General features: G+C 55.2%; 1 protein-coding gene across 3 annotated transcripts in view; it reads left to right on the top strand.

Annotated features, from left to right (window-relative positions):
* The window catches only part of FRMD4A (FERM domain containing 4A), a 337,218-nt gene extending 320,230 nt beyond the window's left edge, over positions 1-16,988 (top strand). For 2 of the 3 annotated variants that reach the window (XM_049777757.1, XM_049777756.1), the window contains 8 exons: positions 394-516; positions 895-1,123; positions 2,309-2,365; positions 4,302-4,539; positions 5,013-5,180; positions 6,641-7,512; positions 10,205-10,301; positions 14,509-16,988. In XM_049777757.1, coding sequence (XP_049633714.1) covers positions 394-516; positions 895-1,123; positions 2,309-2,365; positions 4,302-4,539; positions 5,013-5,180; positions 6,641-7,512; positions 10,205-10,301; positions 14,509-14,611 — 1,887 coding nt within the window. In that variant the 3' untranslated portion in view covers positions 14,612-16,988. Of the gene's footprint in view, positions 1-393; positions 517-894; positions 1,124-2,308; positions 2,366-4,301; positions 4,540-5,012; positions 5,181-6,640; positions 7,513-10,204; positions 10,302-11,353; positions 11,426-14,508 lie in introns of all 3 variants that reach the window. The other variant, XM_049777758.1, reaches the window with a different exon arrangement.
* Positions 16,989-20,119: the final 3,131 nt, after the last annotated feature.

The raw sequence follows: 20,119 nt of genomic DNA, 5'->3' as shown, positions 1-20,119 counted from the left end.
CAGACTTTAGGAATCACTTGGCAGCGTCTGTCGGTCTGTAAAGAAGGCGCAGACCTCAGACCTGGGACATCGCTGAGACAGCGGGACACGTGTGTGTGTTATATACCGACCCCTGAGTCAGCACCGTCTGGCCCCAAGAACACGGGGTGGGGAGGAGGAGAGCCCTGTAAAACATGAAAGGGCCCTTGTCATGTCGAAAGAAATGGACTCACATTTCGAGCACATAGCTTGGGCCTGCTGCCCAAGGTTGCTATTCCAAATCCAAAATTCAGCTGGACATGTGTGTATGCATGTATGTGAGAGTATGTGTGCTTTATGGCACATGCACAGAGCTGAGGGTTCCAGATCCCATTCCTACTTTGCTCTGACTTCTGCCCTGGGCTGTCTCTGCAGGAGCTGACGGGCCAGCTGCCCATCGAGTACCCACTGGATCCAGGGGAAGAGCCTCCCGTGGTCCGCAGGAGGATCGGGACGTCATTCAAACTAGATGAGCACAAGGTCCTGCCCAAGGGCGAGGTGAGTCCACGCTGCACCCTTTCCCGGACCCAACACGAAGCTTCCTCTCCAGGATGGGCGCTGTCCCAGGGGTCACCCAGAGGGTCTAGGGAATTGCTGTTCCCCTCCTGTGGTGCAAGGTTTCCCCTCCACAAGAAGGAAACAGTCCCCAGTACATGACTTCGCCAGATGATTAGGTTTTCTCAACTCTGGTGTGAAGTGAATCCACTGGAAACCAGGGGCCATGAGGCGATGCCCATGTCCCAGGGATCAATGAGGCAAGGCCCCAATGTACTGGGGGGCAGTGAGCCAAGGCCCTTTGACCTAGAGGTGCATGCAGGAGGGTCACATGAGAAAGGAGCGTGTCTCCCCTAAGTCTCCTCCCTCCCTCTCTTCCAGGAAGCCGAGCTGGAGCGGCTGGAGCGGGAGTTTGCCATACAGTCCCAGATCACCGAGGCCGCCCGCCGCCTGGCCAGCGACCCCAATGTGAGCAAGAAGCTGAAGAAACAGCGGAAAACGTCCTACTTGAATGCGTTGCAGAAGTTGCAGGACATCGAGAATGCCATCAACGAGAATCGTATTAGGGCTGGCAAGAAGCCCACACAGAGGGCCTCACTCATCATCGAAGGTCAGGCCATGCCCCCCCCACTGGGTCTCCCTACCACAGTGGGGTGCTGAGGGGGGTCGGGATGGCTGGATAGTGAGGTGGTGGCCTTCACTGCCTTAACTCGAGCTGCAGGTTGTGAATGTGCTGAGTTTTGTGTTACATGGATCCCACCACAATAATCTGCAGACATACGTGTGTGCATAGCAGTACTGACACATGAGGACAGAGACACACAGGGGACGTGCCAGGGCACCCTAATCTTGTAGGAAGCTGTAGCAGCACTATACATGGAATCTTCAAACACCTGAGCCCAGCTCTGGGTCCTAACTGTCCCTGCCCCATCCTGCCTGTGGCTAAGTGTCTTCTGGTCTTAAAAGCAGCTTCTGGCTTGGGTTCTGGAGAGGGTTGATAGAGGCAGCCCAATGGCAGCCCCTGAAGAGCCAGTTTCCCTGATGCCTACGAGGGTAGGGTGTCGGGTAGGTCTGCCAGCAGAGGCTGAGTATAGAACATTCTAGAACAGTAAAGAACCTGACCACTCTTGTTGGCTGCCACTTTGAAATAATGGTCCTGGCACAGGGGGCTACTGAAGAAAAGGAGTACTGGGGTTCTTGGTTTCCCAGCATGCTCGTTGGGGTGGGGTTCTTCCAGCCATGCTCAGGTGCCCGTGCAGAATTTACCAGTACTGTACTTAGAGCTAGAGGGTGGGGGAGGGAGACAGTGCTGGGGTCACACTTGGGGCCCCATACAAGCAAGGTCATGCTTCAGCCCTTTATGAATAGCTCCCTCTGTCCCCACATTGCTTTTCTATTTCTATGGACTATAGAAAAGACACAGGCCTAGTCCCCTTTTTTGAGGGGCTGAGACTCCTGAGACAACCTCCTGGCCAGTGGTTCAGGGTCCAGGGGAGAGGCTGCACCCTGCACCTCGGTCTTACCATGAGAGGCACAGGGAGATGCAGGAGCCACTGACCAGCCAGTAGGGAAGCTGAGGAATGTCCACCCTGGCCAGCCTGTTTCCATGACCCTAGGCCAGGCAGGGACAGAACATGGCTTCCCCAGACCTTTATGTGGCCATCAGTGTCTCAGCATAGTGGTGCCCACAGGGGGCTGGGGGATTTTGGGCAGAGTTGGGGGGGGGACTCCAGGCCTCCCGCTGAGTCGAGTTCATGGATTCCATTTGAACCCCACTGTTTCCTTCCCTCCGCAGATGGGAACCTCGCCAGTGAAGACAGCTCTCTGTCCGACGCCCTTGCTCTGGACGATGGTAGGTGGCACCTCCTGCCAGATCCTGGGGGATCGGGTGGGTGTCAAAGTGCAGGTTCTCTGGGACGGGGTCACTGAACAGGGTGGGCAGGACAGGCACCGTGGGCCTCACTCTATGGCTATGTGCCAGTGGACCCAGAATATCCAGTGATCTGTGGGGTCCCAGCAAAGGGCATGAGGCAGTGACCATCTGCCTGAGGAGGAGCAATTGAGGAAGAGACGTGCACATGGGCCCTTCTCACACTACAGAAAAGTGGTTATTAGTTGCTTCTGGGAAAATTCTAGAAAATTCTAGCATGCTTCAAAGGGAGAAATTCAACGTGTGAAACCAGCTCAGAATAATCCTGAGGGGCCGGAGAGATAGCACAGCTGTAGGTCGTTTGCCTTGCATTCGGCTGACCCAGGATAGACCCAGGTTCGATTCCCAGCATCCTATATGATCCCCCAAGCCTGCCAGAAGTGATTTCTACGTGCAGACCCAGGAGTATTGCCCAAAATCAAAATAATAATCATAATAATGATCCTGATCCTGAGAAACTTGTCTGGTGACCCATTTAGATGGAGCCAGTGTGACAGATTTTGTAGAGGGTGAACAGGGAGCTCCTGTGATGCCTGTAACCCTCACCATCATGGCGCAGTGTCAGTTGGGAGCCCAGAAGCATAGACGATGCAGCTGTGGGATGCTCAGAGGCCACCAAGCCATACCTGGCACTCTCCAGAGGACTGTGCGGGTGGGGGTTTCTTGCCCAGCCTGGGCCAGAATGCTGTCTTCTAGCCCAGGCAGACAGGGACTCCCTCTGCCCCACTGGGAAAGTTTCCTTCCATGGCTGTCCCCAAGGGTGCATGAGGTCACCCTGCAGTGATGGTCAGATGGATGGTGGCTGGAGCGCAGAGGGGAGCTGTGAGGGTGGGGAGCCATGGTGAGAGAGCAGTGCAGCACAAGGCTTCAGTGGGAGCACCAAGCCAGAATAAGGGAAACCCAAATCATGGTGGGGAGCATTAGGCCACAGTGGAGGAGCACCATAGGTGCAGGGCCCAGCACTTGGGTCGCCCAAGCCCTTGTGTATCAGGAGAACCAGTGCCCTGAAGTGCCTTCCTGATTGGGGCCTGGGAGACAGCAGGTCCCAGTGGAGCCTGAGCAGTGGGTTGTACACAGGAAATGGATTTGGGGGTCCAAGGTTAACTGTGTGCACCTCACCTCATCCTCACCTCTCATCCAGTCTCTGCTGAGAATCCCCTCTCAGCCCAACTCCCAGAGAGATGCCCATCCCTCACCCATGGACAGATTGGGTGACTAGAGGGCTGTACCCCTCTCCTCTGTTCCCCCACTCTCTTCCGCCCCCTCAACAAGGCTGTTATCTTCCCCTGTAATACTGGGGACCCAGGTTCTTGCCCAACCATTGAGGACAGTTGGTTAAAAGACCATCTAGCAGGCCAGAGTGATAGCACAGTGGGGAGGGCATTTGCCTTGCATGCTGCCAACCTGAGTTCAATCCTCAGCATCCCATATGGTCCTCTAAGCCCACAGCAGCGATCCCTGAGCTCAGAGCCAGGAGTAACCTCTGAGCTTCACTGTGCATGGCCCAAATCAAAAGAAGACCATTTTCAAGAAGCCCATAGGATTCAAAACCTGCTGTCCCATATGGTCTTCTGAGCCCCACCAATAATTTCTGAGCACATAGCCAGGAGTAACCCCCCTGAGCATTGCAGGATCTGGCCCAAAAACAAAAATAGTTTTGAAAGACCATCTTTCACACAGCCCACTGGGGTTCAAGTCCCAGCACCCCATATGGTCCCCCAAGCCCTGCAGGGAGTGGCCCCCAATCCTGCCGCATGTGGCCTCGGCACTGCAGATCCCGGCCATACTGTGGGGCGGGCGCAGGCTATCGGGGAGCACCGGACCCCTGCTCAGTGCCTCTCTCTCGTTCTCTGCGCAGAAGACCCACATGTCACCAGCACACTGTCCCCCTTACAGTCTCCGCACAAAGGCCTCCCGCCCCGGCCACCGTCGCACAACAGGCCGCCTCCCCCCCAGTCGCTGGAGGGCCTCAGGCAGATGCACTGTCACCGAGGCGACTACGACAAGTCCCCCATAAAGCCGAAAATGTGGAGCGAGTCTTCACTCGACGAGCCTTACGAGAAGGTCAAGAAACGCTCCTCCTACGGCCACTCCAGGTGACTGGGCCGTGGCTGGGTGGGATGGGGCAGGAAGGGGAGCATGTTCAGGTACAGGAGGATCAAGGTACACTGCAGTACCTGCCACTTAGGCTCACAGCGCCCCTTGCCTGCACCCCTTTGGAGCTAGGATGTCTGGGCTCCCAAGGCTGCCAGATCCTGGATATTAATTAGGAAATCTGAACCCACTCTGGCCCTGGGCCATGGGAGAATTGCTAGCGGGAATCCCGGGTCTTTCAGATCCAACTGCGTTAGCCAGACAGCCGTGGCCTTGGCGCTCTGGGCTCGTAACTGCTCTGTTCTCCTCATTTCCTCCCCTCGCACCCTGAAAAGTCCCACGGAGGGGGGCCCAGGCCACTTGCAGGTGGTGAGGGGCACTGGGTTAGTGTGAGTGGAGCAGATTTCGAGGGGTGCTGCGGGTCAGGCTGGGCAGTGGCAGGCAGTGACCAGAGGCCCCCTGCTCTGCCCCACAGCGGCCACAAGCGCTTCCCCAGCACCGGGAGCTGTGGGGAGGCGGGAGTGGGGAGCGGCTGCCTGCAGTCCAGCCCCGTCCGCGGCCTCCCCCCATGGAACTCGCAGTCCAGCGTGCCGTCCACCCCAGACCTGCGGGTCCGGAGCCCCCACTACGTCCGCTCCACCAGGTGAGTCCCCCACTCCCTGTCCAGCCCCTGGGTGGAGGGCATATCACTCTCCTGAGGAAGCCCAGCATGGTGGATTTTTCCCAAAACATCCAACCAGGGTGTGGGTGACCCCCATACACACAAGGCTATGCTGACCAGTACACCGGTATGGGCACCAGAGAAGTGAAGGCAGGAAGTTCAGGCGGGCAAGTGAGGGGTGTGTAGGAGAGGGGTCCCCACTGGATAACCTGTTCTCACCCAGAATCCTTCATTCCTCCAGATTCATAGCCACTAGGGGCCCAGCCATTCAGAAACGAGGGGCCTTGGGGCTGGAAAAATAGCACAGTAGTGGGGAGGGTGTTTGCCTGGCACATGGCCCACCTGGGTTCAATTCGGCATCTCATATGGTTCCCCGAGCACAGATTCCTGAGCACAGAGGTAGTTGTAACCCCTGAGCACCTCTGGGTGTGGTCCAATGGAAAGAAAAGAAAAGAAAAGGAGAGAGAGAGAGAGAGAGAGAGAGAGAGAGAGAGAGAGAGAGAGAGAGAGAGAGAGAGAGAGAGAGAAATTGCTGAAGGAGAAGCTAACAGCACACCTACCTCAGGGAAGGTTCCTATGTGAGTGGTTCAAGGTTCGATGAAGACACAAGGAGGCCCCATCTCTTCCCATTCTTCCTGCAGCATCTGGGGTTGCATTGGGGCATTGTTCTAGAGTGAAGGTCAATCATGAGAAAGAGAAAGAGAATGGTAGACAGCCAAGGCCCAAGTGAGAACCCCTGAGCAGAGAGGCCTGACAGGATCCAGGAGCTGGAAACAGTGAGGAGGCCACAGAGGACCTATCCCTGCAGTGGCCACAAAGCCAGGCAGTGGGGACCCCACAGCACTGACTCACCCTTTTGTGCAGTGACCATAAGTGTCCTGTATCATGACTATTGCTGGGGATCCCCTGGGCAGTGGAGGTGAGTGGACTCCGAGCCAGTCAGCAGTAAATGTCTCCCCAAGAGTCCCATCTCCCTCACGCCCCATTTCCTGGGAAATGAAAATCTGTACTGTGCATTTAGTGCTGGTGAAAACCTGGAACCCATTCAACCACACTAGATTTGGACCTCTGAGAAAAACGGGCATTTTCTCGAATTCGCCTAATACTAGACAAGAACTTGGCCTCCCAGGGTGGGATGCCCTTTCATCTAGATTAGACATAACCATCTCCAAATCACTGCTCTTCATGCCTTTGGTTTTCTGGCTGCAACGCAGGGGATAGAAGCCAGTCTCTTGCAGGCATCTTCCCATCCATTCAGCACAACACCTGCCTTCTGTCTTTGGGCCACTCCCGCTTGGGGCCTGGATGCTAGTGGAAGTCCTGGGGGGAAAAAGTGGGGCTCATAGGGGGGGAGCCCTTTAGGCCCCATTCTGAGCGGTTCTCCAGACGCACACACCCTCCTCGGGCGTCCATCCGTCTACATCCCTTGCCTCCCCACGCAGGTCGGTGGACATCAGCCCCACGCGGCTGCACAGCCTCGCACTGCACTTTAGGCACCGCAGTTCCAGCTTGGAGTCGCAGGGCAAGCTCCTGGGCTCGGAGCACGACACGGGCAGCCCCGATTTCTACACCCCGCGGACTCGTAGCAGCAACGGCTCGGACCCCATGGACGACTGCTCGTCCTGCACCAGCCACTCGAGCTCCGAGCACTACTACCCGGCGCCCGGGATCACCGCCAACAACTACTCCACGCTAGCCGAGGACTCGCCCTCCAAGGCGCGCGCGCGCCAGCGCCAGCGCGCCCTGGGCGCACTGGGCACGGCGAACTCGGGGAGCATGCCCGACCTGGCGTGCCCAGCGAGGGGGTCCGGGGGAGCCCCGGGGGTGTACCTGCATAGCCAGAGCCAGCCCAGCTCGCAGTACCGCATCAAGGAGTACCCGCTGTACGTGGACGGCGGTGCCACCCCGGTCGTGGTGCGCAGCTTGGAGAGCGACCAGGAGGGCCACTACAGCGTCAAGGCGCAGTTCAAGACCTCCAGCTCCTACACGGCGGGCGGGCTGTTCCGAGAGGGCTGGCGGGCCAGCGACGAGGGGGACACGGGCCGCCTGACCCCGTCGCGCTCGCAGATCCTGCGCACCCCCTCTTTGGGCCGAGACGGGGCCGACAAGGGCCCCGGCCGCGCCGCCGTGTCTGATGAACTGCGCCAGTGGTACCAGCGCTCGGCCTCGGCCGCTGCCCACGCGCACCGCGACCACGGTCGCCTGTCGCACACCAGCTCCGCGTCCTCCTCCGACAGCTCGTCCTCCCAGAGCACCACCTTCGTGGCGCACAGCAGGGCTGCGCGGCTGCCCCAGGTGTGCAAGGCCACGTCAGGTGAGCCTGCCTTGCCCTGCCCTGTCCTGGGTGGAGTGTGGGGTTTGGGGGAGCGGAGAGGACGGTTGGAACATACCTGCAGATCATCATTCACTCGCTCAGGGGTTGCCTCCAGGCTCTGTGATCAGGAATTCATCGCTCCTGGTGGTGTGCCCCAAGGGGACCCTATGGGGATGTCGGGGATTGGGTCTGGGGTGGCCAGGTTCAAGGTAAACAATCTCCCTACTGGTCTGTCTATCTCTGTCTCTCCTCTCTTTCTCCCTCTCTCTCCTTTCTCCCTGTCTCTCTTCTCTCTCCCTCTCTCACCTCTCTCTCCTCTCTCCTCTTTCCCTCTTTCTCCTCTTTCTCTTTCTGTCTCTTCTCTCCCTCTTTCTCCTCTGTCTGTCTGTCTGTCTGTCTCTTTCTGGTTTTAGGCTCAAGGGCTACTCCTGGCTCTGTGTTCAGGAATGAATCACTCCTGATGGTTTGCCCAAGGGGACCCTATGGGGATGCTGGGAAGTGAGCCTGGGGTGGCCAGGTTCAAGGTAAACAATCTCCCTGCTGGCTTCTCTCTAGCTCAAATGAGTTTTATGCTCAAGGGTTACTCCTGGCTCTGTGAGCCTCAGGAATTAATCGCTCCTGGTGGTGTGTCCAGGGGGAAAGGAACCCGGGGGGACCCTATCGGATGCTGGGGATTGAGCCTGGGATAGACAGGTTCAAGATAAACAATCTCCCTGCTGGCCTCTCTCTCTCTCTAGCCCAAAATGGGTTTTAGGCTCAAGGGTACTCCTGGCTCTGTGCTCAGGAATTAATCACTCCTGGTGGTGCTCCAGTGGGACTCTATGGGAAGTGAGCCTGGGGTGGCCAGGTTCAAGGTAAACAACCTCCCTGCTGGCCTCTTTCTCTAGCTCAAATGGGTTTTAGGCTCAAGGATTACTCCTGGCTCTCTACTCAGGGATCACTCCTGGCAGTGCTCAGGGGACCCTATGGAATGCTGGAGATTGAACCCATGTCAATTGGGTGTAAGGCAAATGTCCTTTCCATTAGACTACCTCTCCAGACCCTGAGGGGTGGGGATATTTGGGGGGGGGGTCACACTTGGCAGTGCACAGGGGTTACTCCTGGCTCTGTGCTCACAAGTGACTCCTGGCAGGCTCAGGGGACCATATGGGATGCCAGGAATCAAATCGAGTTCATCCAGGGTTGGCTACATGCAAGACAAACGTCCTACCACTATGCTATCACTCTAGCTCCTAGTTATTTTAGTTATGAGCCATATCCAAGGGTGCTTGACAACTGCAGGATGGTGGAGGTCACTACTAGAGTTGCCCAGGTAGTGCCAGGGAAGGAACCCTGCAGGCAAAGCTTCGACTTATTCAATGATCCACAGCCTCTGCCCAACCTTGCGGCAACATGGCAACAGCTCTGACCCTCCCCCAGGATGGGCGCCCATCAGTATCCTCCAGCAGTAGCCATGCCCAGGACAGGGCAGTGGAATTGGGGATTCACCCCATGAGGACCTGTGTACAGCAAGAGGCTCAGGCTGCTTGTGAAAGGAGCTGAGATGTGTCTATCGTTCATTGTCTCCCCAGATGGGGGTGATGCAAAGAAAGGGGGTGTAGGGCACCTATCAGAAGCCAGTCTGACCCCTTTACATTCCCATCATGGAATTAGGCATGAGCGCTGGGGCTCATGTGCAGGGCAGTGAGAAGGGGTGAGATAAAACTCCCCAAACTTAGTAAAGCTCTGCCCACGTGTGCCCTGCAGGAAAAGCAGGAGAGTGACCCCTGTCGGCAGCCCCTGCCCCAGGGGAAGGAGGCAGATGAAATGGTAAAAACCAAATGAGGAAGGAGACTATGGCACTCGAGTCTGGATGGCTAGGAACAGGGAATAATAGTTGGAGGGCACATCATGGGGAGGGACATGAGACCCCAGAAAGGAAGGGGTCACATCTGGGGAGCTGGAGGCAACTTTAGGGGCCTACAGAGAGGTGTGTCAACAGGGCACCCAGTACTGCCTGGCCCCAGATCACGGATGTGTTCTGACCACTGTGCAAACGGGCCAGCTGGGAAGTTCCAGACCAGGAAGATGATTCAGTGTGGGAGTTCTCTGGCTGGGACCCCCCATCCTATCCACCTAGACTCTCAGAGGGGATTAGGGTAAATGTTCCTGCTCCCCAGCCTCAGCTCAGACCCTCACCCAGATCCGGTCTCCACCCAGACAGCAACAAAACCTGGGGGTGCCTCAGACTCTGGGTCCCACGCAGCTGTGTCTATTCTGGCAGAGAGTACTGCCCCTGGTGATGGGGTTCCCCAAGTCAGGACCCACTCCCAGAACTGGGTTTTTTGGGGACATCCCTTGGTATCACTCGTGGGCTCATGTGGTGTCAGGATCAAACCTGGGTCTCCCCATGCAGTCTGTGCTCAGCCTTTTCAATGACTCCCGATGCCTACAGGAGCCATTCTGGGGGTTCTCACCTATCCATAGTGGGGAGCATGGCTGTACCCCAGCTCACAGCCCCAGCACTGGAGTTCATAGCCAGAGCTGGGACCGGGGTGGGTAGGGGGAACTATTACATCTGACAAGCCTGGAGGCCGGGATCCCTTGAATAAGAACTGAGCTCATGGGTTAGGTGTGAAAGTCGGACTGTGGGGGTGCGGCGGAGACTCTGGTCCCCACATTCGACTCTGACCCATGTCCCATATTCCCACAGCTGCCTTACCTCAGAGCCAGAGAAGCTCCACACCTTCCAGCGACCTCGGAGTAACCCCCCCAAGCAGCCCCCACCACACCTTGACCTGGCAGACGGGGTGAGTGTGCGCCTCTTGGAGTTCAGGATGGGGCTGGCACCGAAAGGCCTGCCCACCTCTGGATGGCATCTGCCGTCTGCTTCTACCAGGGCAAGGAGACAGGAAGAGCTGGGGGGTGGGGATGCTGGCAGGGCCATCTGGTCAGTTTTCATATTTCTCATCACATCTGCCCCTGGGAGTCGAGTGCATGTGAGGGAGAGGGGGTCGCTCTGCCTGGCCCCACCTGCAGACACTTGTCCCCTCTGCTCTCCTCGGCAGCCTGGGGCAGCCACAGCCTTCAGCCATATCCTGTAGCTCTGGGGACCAGGAGAAGCCACTGTCTAGCTCCAGGGGTCCAAGATGGTGCCCCTGAGAAAGCAGGCGCCCAGCCAGCCCCAGCTCTGGCATGTAGATAAGCTCTCCCTGGCCTAAGCATCCAGATGCTGCTGTTTTGCTGAGCACTTGATTTTGAACACCATGAACTCAGAGATTGCTTGGGACAGTCTTGCCCAGAGGAGTGCCCACATCTCTCCGCTTACAGCTGAGACGAGAAGTCTTGAGTTAGAACCCAGAACCCACCTAGTGTCTTCCCCGCAGAGTGGCCCCTGGAAAAGTGCAGCTCTCAATGGCTCACACACTTGTCCTCCTCTGAGTCAGTGAGCATGTGGACCCCACCTCCACCCATTCTGGGGTGACAACTGCCCCCAGGCTGCCCATCACCCTGGGCTTGGCCTAACTGGCATTAGTCACACAGGAGTGATGACCCTGTGGGTCCCGCCAGGGCCACCCCAGGCCTCCAGCTGTGTCTGGAACCCCGGTTTTACGGGTCATGCTTGGGCTTGCACAATCCAAGTTTGTGACTCTCTGGACCAGCAATGGTACCAATACTCATGCTTATGCACCACAGATCGCCCCTGGGGCTTTTGACCTTTGAGGACTATTTTTGGGAGACCAGGCTGGGTATCTGATGCCCAACTATGGTCCCTGTCCAGCCAGCGACAGTCAGCTACTAATCATATCATTCCTCTCTGTAACCCCCTTCTCTTCTTTTCCTCCTCCTGCTGCCCCGGCAGAGAAGCCACCGAGCGCTCGCCCATCCCCGATGGGTCTGAGTCTCCAACTCACCAAAGTACTGACGAATAGAGGTACTGTGAGGGCACGAGCCGTCCGCCTCACTTCCCAGAAGGAAGTGTCGGGGTGGGGTGCGTCCCCATTTCTAGATCCTTGTGGAAATGTGCTTCCGTGTCTCTCTTCGTGCCCCAAAGTGGGGTGCCCCAACTCTGCATGGACAGCCCCTGGGGTTGTGATTTGCAGTGGGTGAGATGCTGTGCACCCGACTGCTCCCCACTTTGTGAAGGACACTTGTGAGCCTGCCGGAAGCGATAAGTCACTGCTTTTCAGATAGCGTCTAGGAGCTGGTGAGAAACGAGGCGGGCTCTGACTTTGCAGAAGCAGCTATATAGCCCCCCATTTATTTAGGGCTAATAAATGTATATCTAGATGTGTTCCAAGTTCTACTGGAACCCAGAGCTCAGGGTCTAAACAGTGATTTGAACTCTAGCAGAAGCCCCAGGGCTGGGTGGAGTGAGGGTTAGTACCCAGTGACAACAACTGCCTGGGAAGGACATGGGACACTATTCCCGTCAGGAGTGACTGCCATTCTGTGTCATTCCAATCAGGACTCGCTGTCATCCTGTGCCATTCCTGTCAGAACTGACTGCCATCCAGTGTTTCAAGGCGCAACCTCCTCTGATCATAGCAAAATGCTCACACTGGATTAATTCTCTTGTATCATGGTTCTTGGGGATTTTTTCCATCATGATATTAAAGAACATCTCAGAGTTCAGCCAACAGCTTTGAATGGGCGTGAGGGTGTCCTGGTCAGTCACCACCGCTGCCCACCACCTTCAGGAATGGCTCGATGCCACGTTCCTGCCTGCCCTCCTTCCACTGCCCATGACAACTGCCAGAATGACACGTTTTCCCAATTCTGCTCATAACTGAGCACAGGGTGGCACTTCAGGATCACTTCACTTAGCATGAGCCCCTGACAGCTGTCAAAGGTGGCAGCAAAGTCAAGAGTCCCCCCTCTTGTTGTCCAGTGTTGTTGTGTACTGACCATCTCACCTTAGCCTCCGAGTCCCAGGAGGGTACCTGGGTGGGGTCCCATGTCTGCTGCTACTGGATTGCTTCTACTGAGCACAACACACTGCTTTGCAGGCAGGGTTTTTTCTGGCTTCCATAGCTTGTGGGTTCTGCCTACACCCCACCCCGCCAGTTGCATACAAGCCATTGCTCCGTGTACCCCTACGTGCTTGTTTGCCTGCCTTCTTGGTCTTATGGGTTGTTGTGACAGGTGTGAGTCCATGAATTTGTATTTTCGCCAGATGAGTGATGGCAAATACACACCTTCTAAGGCACCTGCTGATCGAGCATCTCTGCCCAGATGCTGACTCACACCCACCCATTTTTCATTGCTTTTTCTGCCACTGAGCTTTGCCTTGAGTATTTGCCCCTCCCCATGTGCACATTCTCCCTCTTGTAGGTGCCTTTTTGGGTTTGTTTGTGGCTCCGGAGCTTTTCCTTTTGATGTGGTCCCTGTGTTTGTTTTTGCTCTCAGATGTTATTGCTTTTGGCATCAAAACCCACAGATCGTGGCCAGAGCCAACACCAAGGAGCCTAAGTTGCATATGTGTCTCTGGGCCATTGTGAGAAAAGGTCTTTGCCAAGGGCTAGAGGTGCTGGAAGTATGAGCTGGTGTGAGGCCCTGGGCGCCATCTCTGGCACCACAGGGACAATAATTGGGAAACAAAGATAAAAAGAAAATTAACCTTGAGTAGCTGGTAGGTTTCGCCCACTTTCCAGAGGTTTGGGGATTAGGCATCCATCGGTCCATCTGGTTTTTCCATCTGAGAGTTGGGCTGAGAAGATTGTGTTTCTAAGACAGTCTGCTGGTGCTCTCTTTGAGTCTTTGTGATTCTGTGGTATCAAGTGTCACAGAGTTGATATTTCTGTCTTATTTGAGCCCCCTCCCCATGAGTCCAGCTGTTTCTCATTATCTGAGGGTGAGAGTGACTTGGCCACACCTAAAGATCAGAGGGGTCAGTCCTGGCAGAGCTCAAACCAGTGTGTGCCGAATGCAAGTCAAACACTTTTGCCTCTTTTACCAGCTCTGACCCAGTGCCATCTCTAAAGAACCAGTCCTCCTGCCTGACTGTTTCTATTGTCTTTGTTTGGGGTCTCAATATTTATTCCCTTCCTTCTAGCCCTGGGTTTCCTTTGGGCGAACCATTCCCTCTCTGCCCTTTGCTCTTTGACATGGTCTTTCTTCAGGGATTCGGACATGCTGAATTTCTGTTTCTCTTGATTTCTCCACTGACCCTCTGCTTTGTTGAATAGCTTGTTGCTTAATGTCCATGTACTTGTGATCTGCCCCGCTTTTGTTTGTTGGTTTGTTTTGTTTTTTAACAACTGTGGTTAATCAGATAAGATGCTCGGTATTTTTTGTTTCCTTAAACTCACTGAGGTGTTTTATGGCTCGAATATGTAATCTAGAGAATGTCCCATGTGCACTTAAGAGTGTATATCCCATGTGCATTCTGCTCTTGGATGTATTGCCATGCCTTGCCTCACAGTCTTTGTTTGATACAAAGGCTCTCTCCACTATCACAAAAATAGGGGATTCCTATTTGGCATGCCAAATAGGTGACTCTGGGGGTCTGGGCATGGTAGTACCCCTGATAAACAGGACAAGTGACATTTCTCCAGTTTCAGATCTTGCAAACCTCCTCAGTAATAAGTAGCCCAGCTCCCTTCTGCTTCTCTATCCTTTCCATCTATCTTTCCTGAAATCTATCCTTATTTTGCCATTCAGACACTCCACTCTTTGTTTATATTTGGTTTTAGTGCCACACCCAGCTGGGCTTAGGATCTTGGGAACCATACAGCGTGCTGGGGAATGAACCTGGGTCAAGGCAAGCGCCCTACAAGATCCAATAGCCATGCTGGGGTTAGCCCAACAGATATTTCTCAGGGGGCGAAAGGAGTGCTGGGGGACCCCATGTGATAGTGGGCACAGGCCTCTCACCCTAGAGCCTCAGCAGAAGTGGCCAACCAGCTGCCTGGGGCTCAGCTTGCTCCAGACCTGCATGGGGGGCAGAGAAGAGAAAGCAGGTAGGTACTCAGGCCTGTGCTCCCCTGACCGTGTCTCCCCCTTGTACTCCCACAGGAGCTACAGTGACAGCTACTTCCCGGATTCCTCCCTTCACCCAGAACTTGCCGACGTCCAGTGGTACGGGCAGGAGAACGCCAAGCCCGGGACGCTGGTGTGAGCCTGCCGACTGCACTGCCTCACCTGCCTTACCCAGACCACCGGCTCCCGTGGCGGCTTCAGCCTGCAGCACTGCCCTCTCCTGACTCCGCGCCTGCCACCCTCAGACAGCTGACTGAGGAGCATGCTGGAAGGTTCCGTCTCACTGTGTGTCCCAGGCTCTCTGGCCCACGGAGAGCCGGGAGCTGATCCAACGTGGTGCGGGAAGGAAGCCAGCACCGACTCCCTTTGCCCCTGGAAAGGCAGCCCCTGCAGCCCAGCAGGGCACCAGGAAAGGGGCTCCTTCTTGGAGTAGTGGCTGTGGGAGAAAAAGGGTGCTGGGAGCGGAAGGGAAGCTTGACGAGGCCCGACACATCGAGGATCACAATCAGTTCTAAGCTGCCAAAGATTTCAAACCTAAAAACACAAAAACCAACCCAGGAGGGACCAAGAGGAGCAGCTACGAGCCTGCCCTGAAGCTTCTTCCAACAGCTGCTCCGTCAGGGCTTGCTCTGACATCTAGAAGCATCTCCCCACTGCCCTGTAGTCCTGCTCTCTCCCTGCCACTGTCCCACTCATCCAGAACGCCAGAGAGGCGGCCAGGAGAGGGTGTGTGGGTCCTTGATGGGGCTGGGCCACAGATGAATCACGGCAAAGCTGAGGAGGCGCCTATCTGCAAGGCTCAACCTCAACCGACCAGTAAAAAAAAAAGTGTCCCCTGGTCCCCCATTTTTTGGCACAAGCTGTTTTGTTTCCTTCCTGATGGGAAACCAAGGGAAAAGCACACCACAACCCGTCTGAGTGTAACTATTGTGGCTCCTTTTGTGTCTGTCTGCACTCAGATCCGCCCATTGTCACCCAGAGCACCTGGATGTGCCCAATCGTAGGAAACGTGGATGCCGGCGAGGGTGCCCCGCAACTTACCCAGAGCGGGGTGGTACAGTGGACGGGCGCCAGCTGCGCGTTTACAATTGTGTTTCGAGCTGTGCTCGACACACCGGAAAGCCATCAGCCTCCTGAGGCCGAGACCCCTTTTCTAATACTGCCAATTGCACAACAGCCGGGTCCTTCCCAGCAACCCTGTGAAGCCTTTTCCCCCCTCTAAGTTGGCTCCTGTGCTGGTGTGTGCAGGTGGGGTGGGGACACCCATCTTTCCTCTCTCGTAACAACTTCCTAGCACTGCGACAGCCAGGGACAACACCTGGGTGATGGGCCGCTTTCCAGGGATGTAGAACTTGACATTTGCGTCTGTGTTATGTGCAAAAAAAAAAGTCTTTTTATTTTGGTTTTGTTTTTCCTGTCTGAGATCCAAGAGGATGGAGCAAGGCTGTGCTGCAGTTCGGAAGGCGCTGAAGGGTCGGGCCAGGGCGCAACACGGTGGGGCAGCCACCCTAATGGGCCAGCATGGTGTTTGACGCTGGACACGGGCTGGATAGTGGGGGGGATGAGGTGTTTTGCCCTTTTGATGGTCAGAACTACAGGGTGTATTTCCCCCCATTTTGGAGACAGGACACGGTGGGCCTGTGTTTCCCCACTTTGTCCATGAGAATCGATTCCTTCGAAGAGGCAGGGAAAGGCAGAAGGGAAGGAGGCGTCAGAGTAACCGGAAACACAGGTGGAGCCGTTACTGGGCAGCAGTTGGCCAGGAGTTGGTCTGGATCAGGCTTTGAGCTGAGGAACCAGTGAGGCCAGGGGGGTTGGGACTCAGGGGGTGGGGAGGGAGTGGCCCAGTCTGGCACCCCCGGAGTCCCGAGCAGTGACGGAGGTGAAGTCAAACAGGTTTTACTGTTTAGCTGCGGAAGTTCCGTTCACACAGAATGTATATAGTGTGTTAGTCTTTGGGGCGGCGAGCTGGCACGGACGGGTGGCACCCTGGGCCCTAGCAAGCCCCAGCCCTCCTAGCAGAGACAGCCTGTTTCCTCAAAGGGCTGGTATGTGCATTCACTGCCTTCGAGGGCGAGTGCCCGTGGACACCCCTGTCTGTCTTCATTACATGTTAGTTTAGTTCTAAGTGTAGCTAACACCATCCAGGTGCTGTCTGCGGACCCACTAACTGCTTAGTTCGCCAGGTGGCGAGTCTGGCCCGGACCAGGCGCTCACGTCAATCGGTGACAGCGAGTGGTGTGGTACGGACGTTGAGTCGGATAACAGGTGACTAGACGCGGTCACCCTCGTGAACCCGACTGCAGAGCATGGAAAAATAAAAGGATTTTATGGGATTCTGTTCAATGGTGATCAATGAAAAATAAAAAGATGGATGTTGTAGACAAAGTTGCAGACTTACAAAAAATAAAGAATCTGCTTCTAATTTATTCTTTTGTATTAAGAATTTGTATAGTACCTTTACATTTTGCAAAACAGTGTTGTCAACACTTATTAAAGCATTTTCAAAATGAAAAGGTCTCCTTTGCCTTTCTGGAGGAGTCGCTGCCGGCGTCAGTGTGCCCCCTCCCTCAGAGGTGGGACGCTCCACTGTACATGTCCCCATCTGCCTAGAGATACCACTGTGGCCCCAGATAACAGTTACCCACTCCCTCTTGGGACTCATCCCCGCACACCTCAGTTGTCTGCCTCCTCCAACACTCATAGTGGAGATGTTGTGTCCATGACAGATGCCCACAAATGATACCCATATACAACGGACATGCAACAGGGCACCTGGTGGAAGAAAGGGGGAACTTGAGGGGTGACCCTAGTGGCATCTCCTAGTTCTGGAGGGGGATAAAGCCCATAACTCGGGGTCTTCTGCACTCATCAATGGTCCTGTCCTCACTCCCAAGCACCCTGCACTGTGCCCCCAGGCCACCCCAAACCACAGCCGTCAGAGAGAACTTGCCCCAGTCCCAGCAGAAGGGGCTGAGCTGGCTCTGTGACACTGGTGACACTGGTCCCCAAGCAGGGCTCCTGCACCCTGAGGACAAAATCGCACCTACCGGCAGGATGGACAACCACTCTGTTTGTGCTGGTGGGTGTTTTTGCTTTTAGAAGTAAATGTGCAGAGAGGGGCAGATCTCCTACCCACCCCCTGGAAGGGGCAAGAGGCAGTCTGTGCCATTAAGAATGAGACACACAGCCAGCCACACTACAGTGTGGCTTGAGAGGAACAGGGCCACCGGCATGAGTTGCGGACACAATGAGGAGAGCCCAGGACATGGCTCAGCATTGCAACAGCATCCCAGTCCTGCACAAAGCTGCATGCAACAGTTGGCCGCGCTCAGGCAGAACCTAGGCTTGGACATCGGGGGTAGGACCATGGGGTGGGCTGGACTGCACCAAGGTGTTCCCGTCTAACCCACTTTCTTTCCAGAGTTGTTGTTCTGGTTTGCTTCACCTACCCCCTCCTTGTCAGGGCTGATGCCTCGAAACGTCCAGCTGGGGTTCACTCTGGTCCTACCCAGCTGCCCGAGCACAGCTGTGGGCATCCAGACCTCCCACTCCTGGCTTCTGCTCCTCAGGGGTGTGTCCAGGATAACCTAGCCTGAGCCACAGTGAGGACCCCCCCCCCAGCCCCCTCTCCTCAGCACACTCTGGCAAGTTCTCTCTTCCACTCAGGGCCCGACACCCATCCATTTCGCCACCTTCTGGGCTCAAAATAGGCCCCCACTACAGGTGCCACCACCCAATGGGCCACCCCACATGTCCCACATCCAGTCGACCCCCAAGTACAAGGATTCCAGCTCAGTTCCAAGCCCTTCCAAGTGCCTCCCGGAGCTGGGCAGAGTTGGAGTTACCCTCAACTACCTTCCACGTGCAGCACAGTACATGGGTGTGGAGTCTTTGCTGCAAAAATTCCTATCTGGACGAGGGAGACACACAGACGCCCAGGACAGGAGGTTCCAGGGGATAGGGACACATGTAGTCTCCACAGAGACCAGCAGTCCTAGGGAAGAAGCAGGACAAGGCACTGTGGGACACTGGCAGGAGGAAGGAAGAACTTGGAAAGAGGGGGAGGCTGGAGGGCTCAGGAAAACACCCACTAAAGCAACTAGAACCCGAGCCAATAATTTGATGACCCAAGGTGGTGATGTCCTGTGTCCTGGAAGATACAGGAGGCCATAAGCAGATGGCGTGGCACAGCCAAAGTGCCGGCACCTCACTACCAGGCTCCATGTCTCAACCCCTGGCCATGATTCTCCATCTCCTCCTGCTCCTGCTCCTGTTCCTCCTCCTCATCTCCCTAGAAAACGCAAACAAAGCCAGTTAGGCTGATTTGGCCACACAGTGAACCACCCACGAGCACTTGCCACCATGTCCCTGGGGACTGTGGCCGAGACCCAGGCCAGATGCCAACCAGCTGAGCACTGGGCCACTTTCCAGGAAAGAACAGATAAGTCACGAATGCAGTCAAGTCGGCTTCTTAGAAAAGCCAAGGCGGGACTGGAGAGTCAGTACAGGGGGTCAGGCACTTGGCCATGGCCTACCTGGGTGCACCCCAGAAGGCCCTCAAAGCCCTACCAGGTGATACATGAATGTAAGCACAGGAGTCAGAACTTTTGGGTGTGGCCCAGAAAGCCAAAATCAGTAAAAGAAAAGAAATGGTGGGATGGAAGCTTCACCCAACAGGCTGCTCTCCATGACCTAAACAGCCTGACAAGAGCAGCAAAAAATTGACAACACACACACACACACACACACACACACACACACACACACACACACACACACACACACATACACACGGTCCATGGCCTACAAAGTTCACTCACCTTGCCTGCTCCCATTCATTCAGACACTCCCTCGAGCCTCTATAGGCCCTGCCAAGGCCCCCCCTATTCAGGGCATCAATATGCCTCTCCACCCCACCCACCGTGATCGATAACAGGACAGGACCTGCATCCCCACTGCATAGATGTCAGTAATGGGACCAGACACTGACTTTGTGCGCCAGACCAGCCAGAGTTGCGACATGTGTCGGGGGCAGCACAAGAAGCCCCGTCTGGAAACCTGGCACCTTCAGAAAACTCCCAAGTCTCGCAGGCTGATTAGTCCTGCTCCCCATCTTGACCTACTTTGTTCTGAACTTCCCCTTTCAGCCAAGAAGACTCCTCTTTCCTTTTAAATCTATCCATCCCCAGAGATGAAGAAAGCCTAAAATTTACACTCCTTAGAAGATAAAAGCTCGTTTTGAAACATAAGAAAACTCACTGGAGTAACAATCAAACATTTACATTCCAATTCTACTGCAAGATGGCAAAAGTTCAGCAACACTGATGGCCTGTAAAGTTTCATTAAGCAGTTCCATATTTTTGTTAAGGCATATAAAAATATTTTCTATAAATAGTACATAGAAGATGAGAATTACCACATTTTACAGAAATAATTAAGCCCATCCCCAAAGGTGATGTGTGTGTGTTTGTGTGTGTGTGTGTGTGTGTGAGTGCGTGTGTGTTGTTTTGTTTGTTTGTTTGTTTTTGGGCCACACCTGGCGGTGCTCAGGGGTTACTCCTGGCTGTCTGCTCAGAAACAGCTCCTGGCAGGCACGGGGGACCATATGGGACACCAGGATTCGAACCAACCACCTTTGGTCCTG

This window comes from Suncus etruscus, chromosome 7, assembly GCF_024139225.1.
Source record: "Suncus etruscus isolate mSunEtr1 chromosome 7, mSunEtr1.pri.cur, whole genome shotgun sequence".
Taxonomy (NCBI): Eukaryota; Metazoa; Chordata; class Mammalia; order Eulipotyphla; family Soricidae; genus Suncus; species Suncus etruscus.
This window is presented reverse-complemented; position numbering and strand designations above follow the sequence as displayed.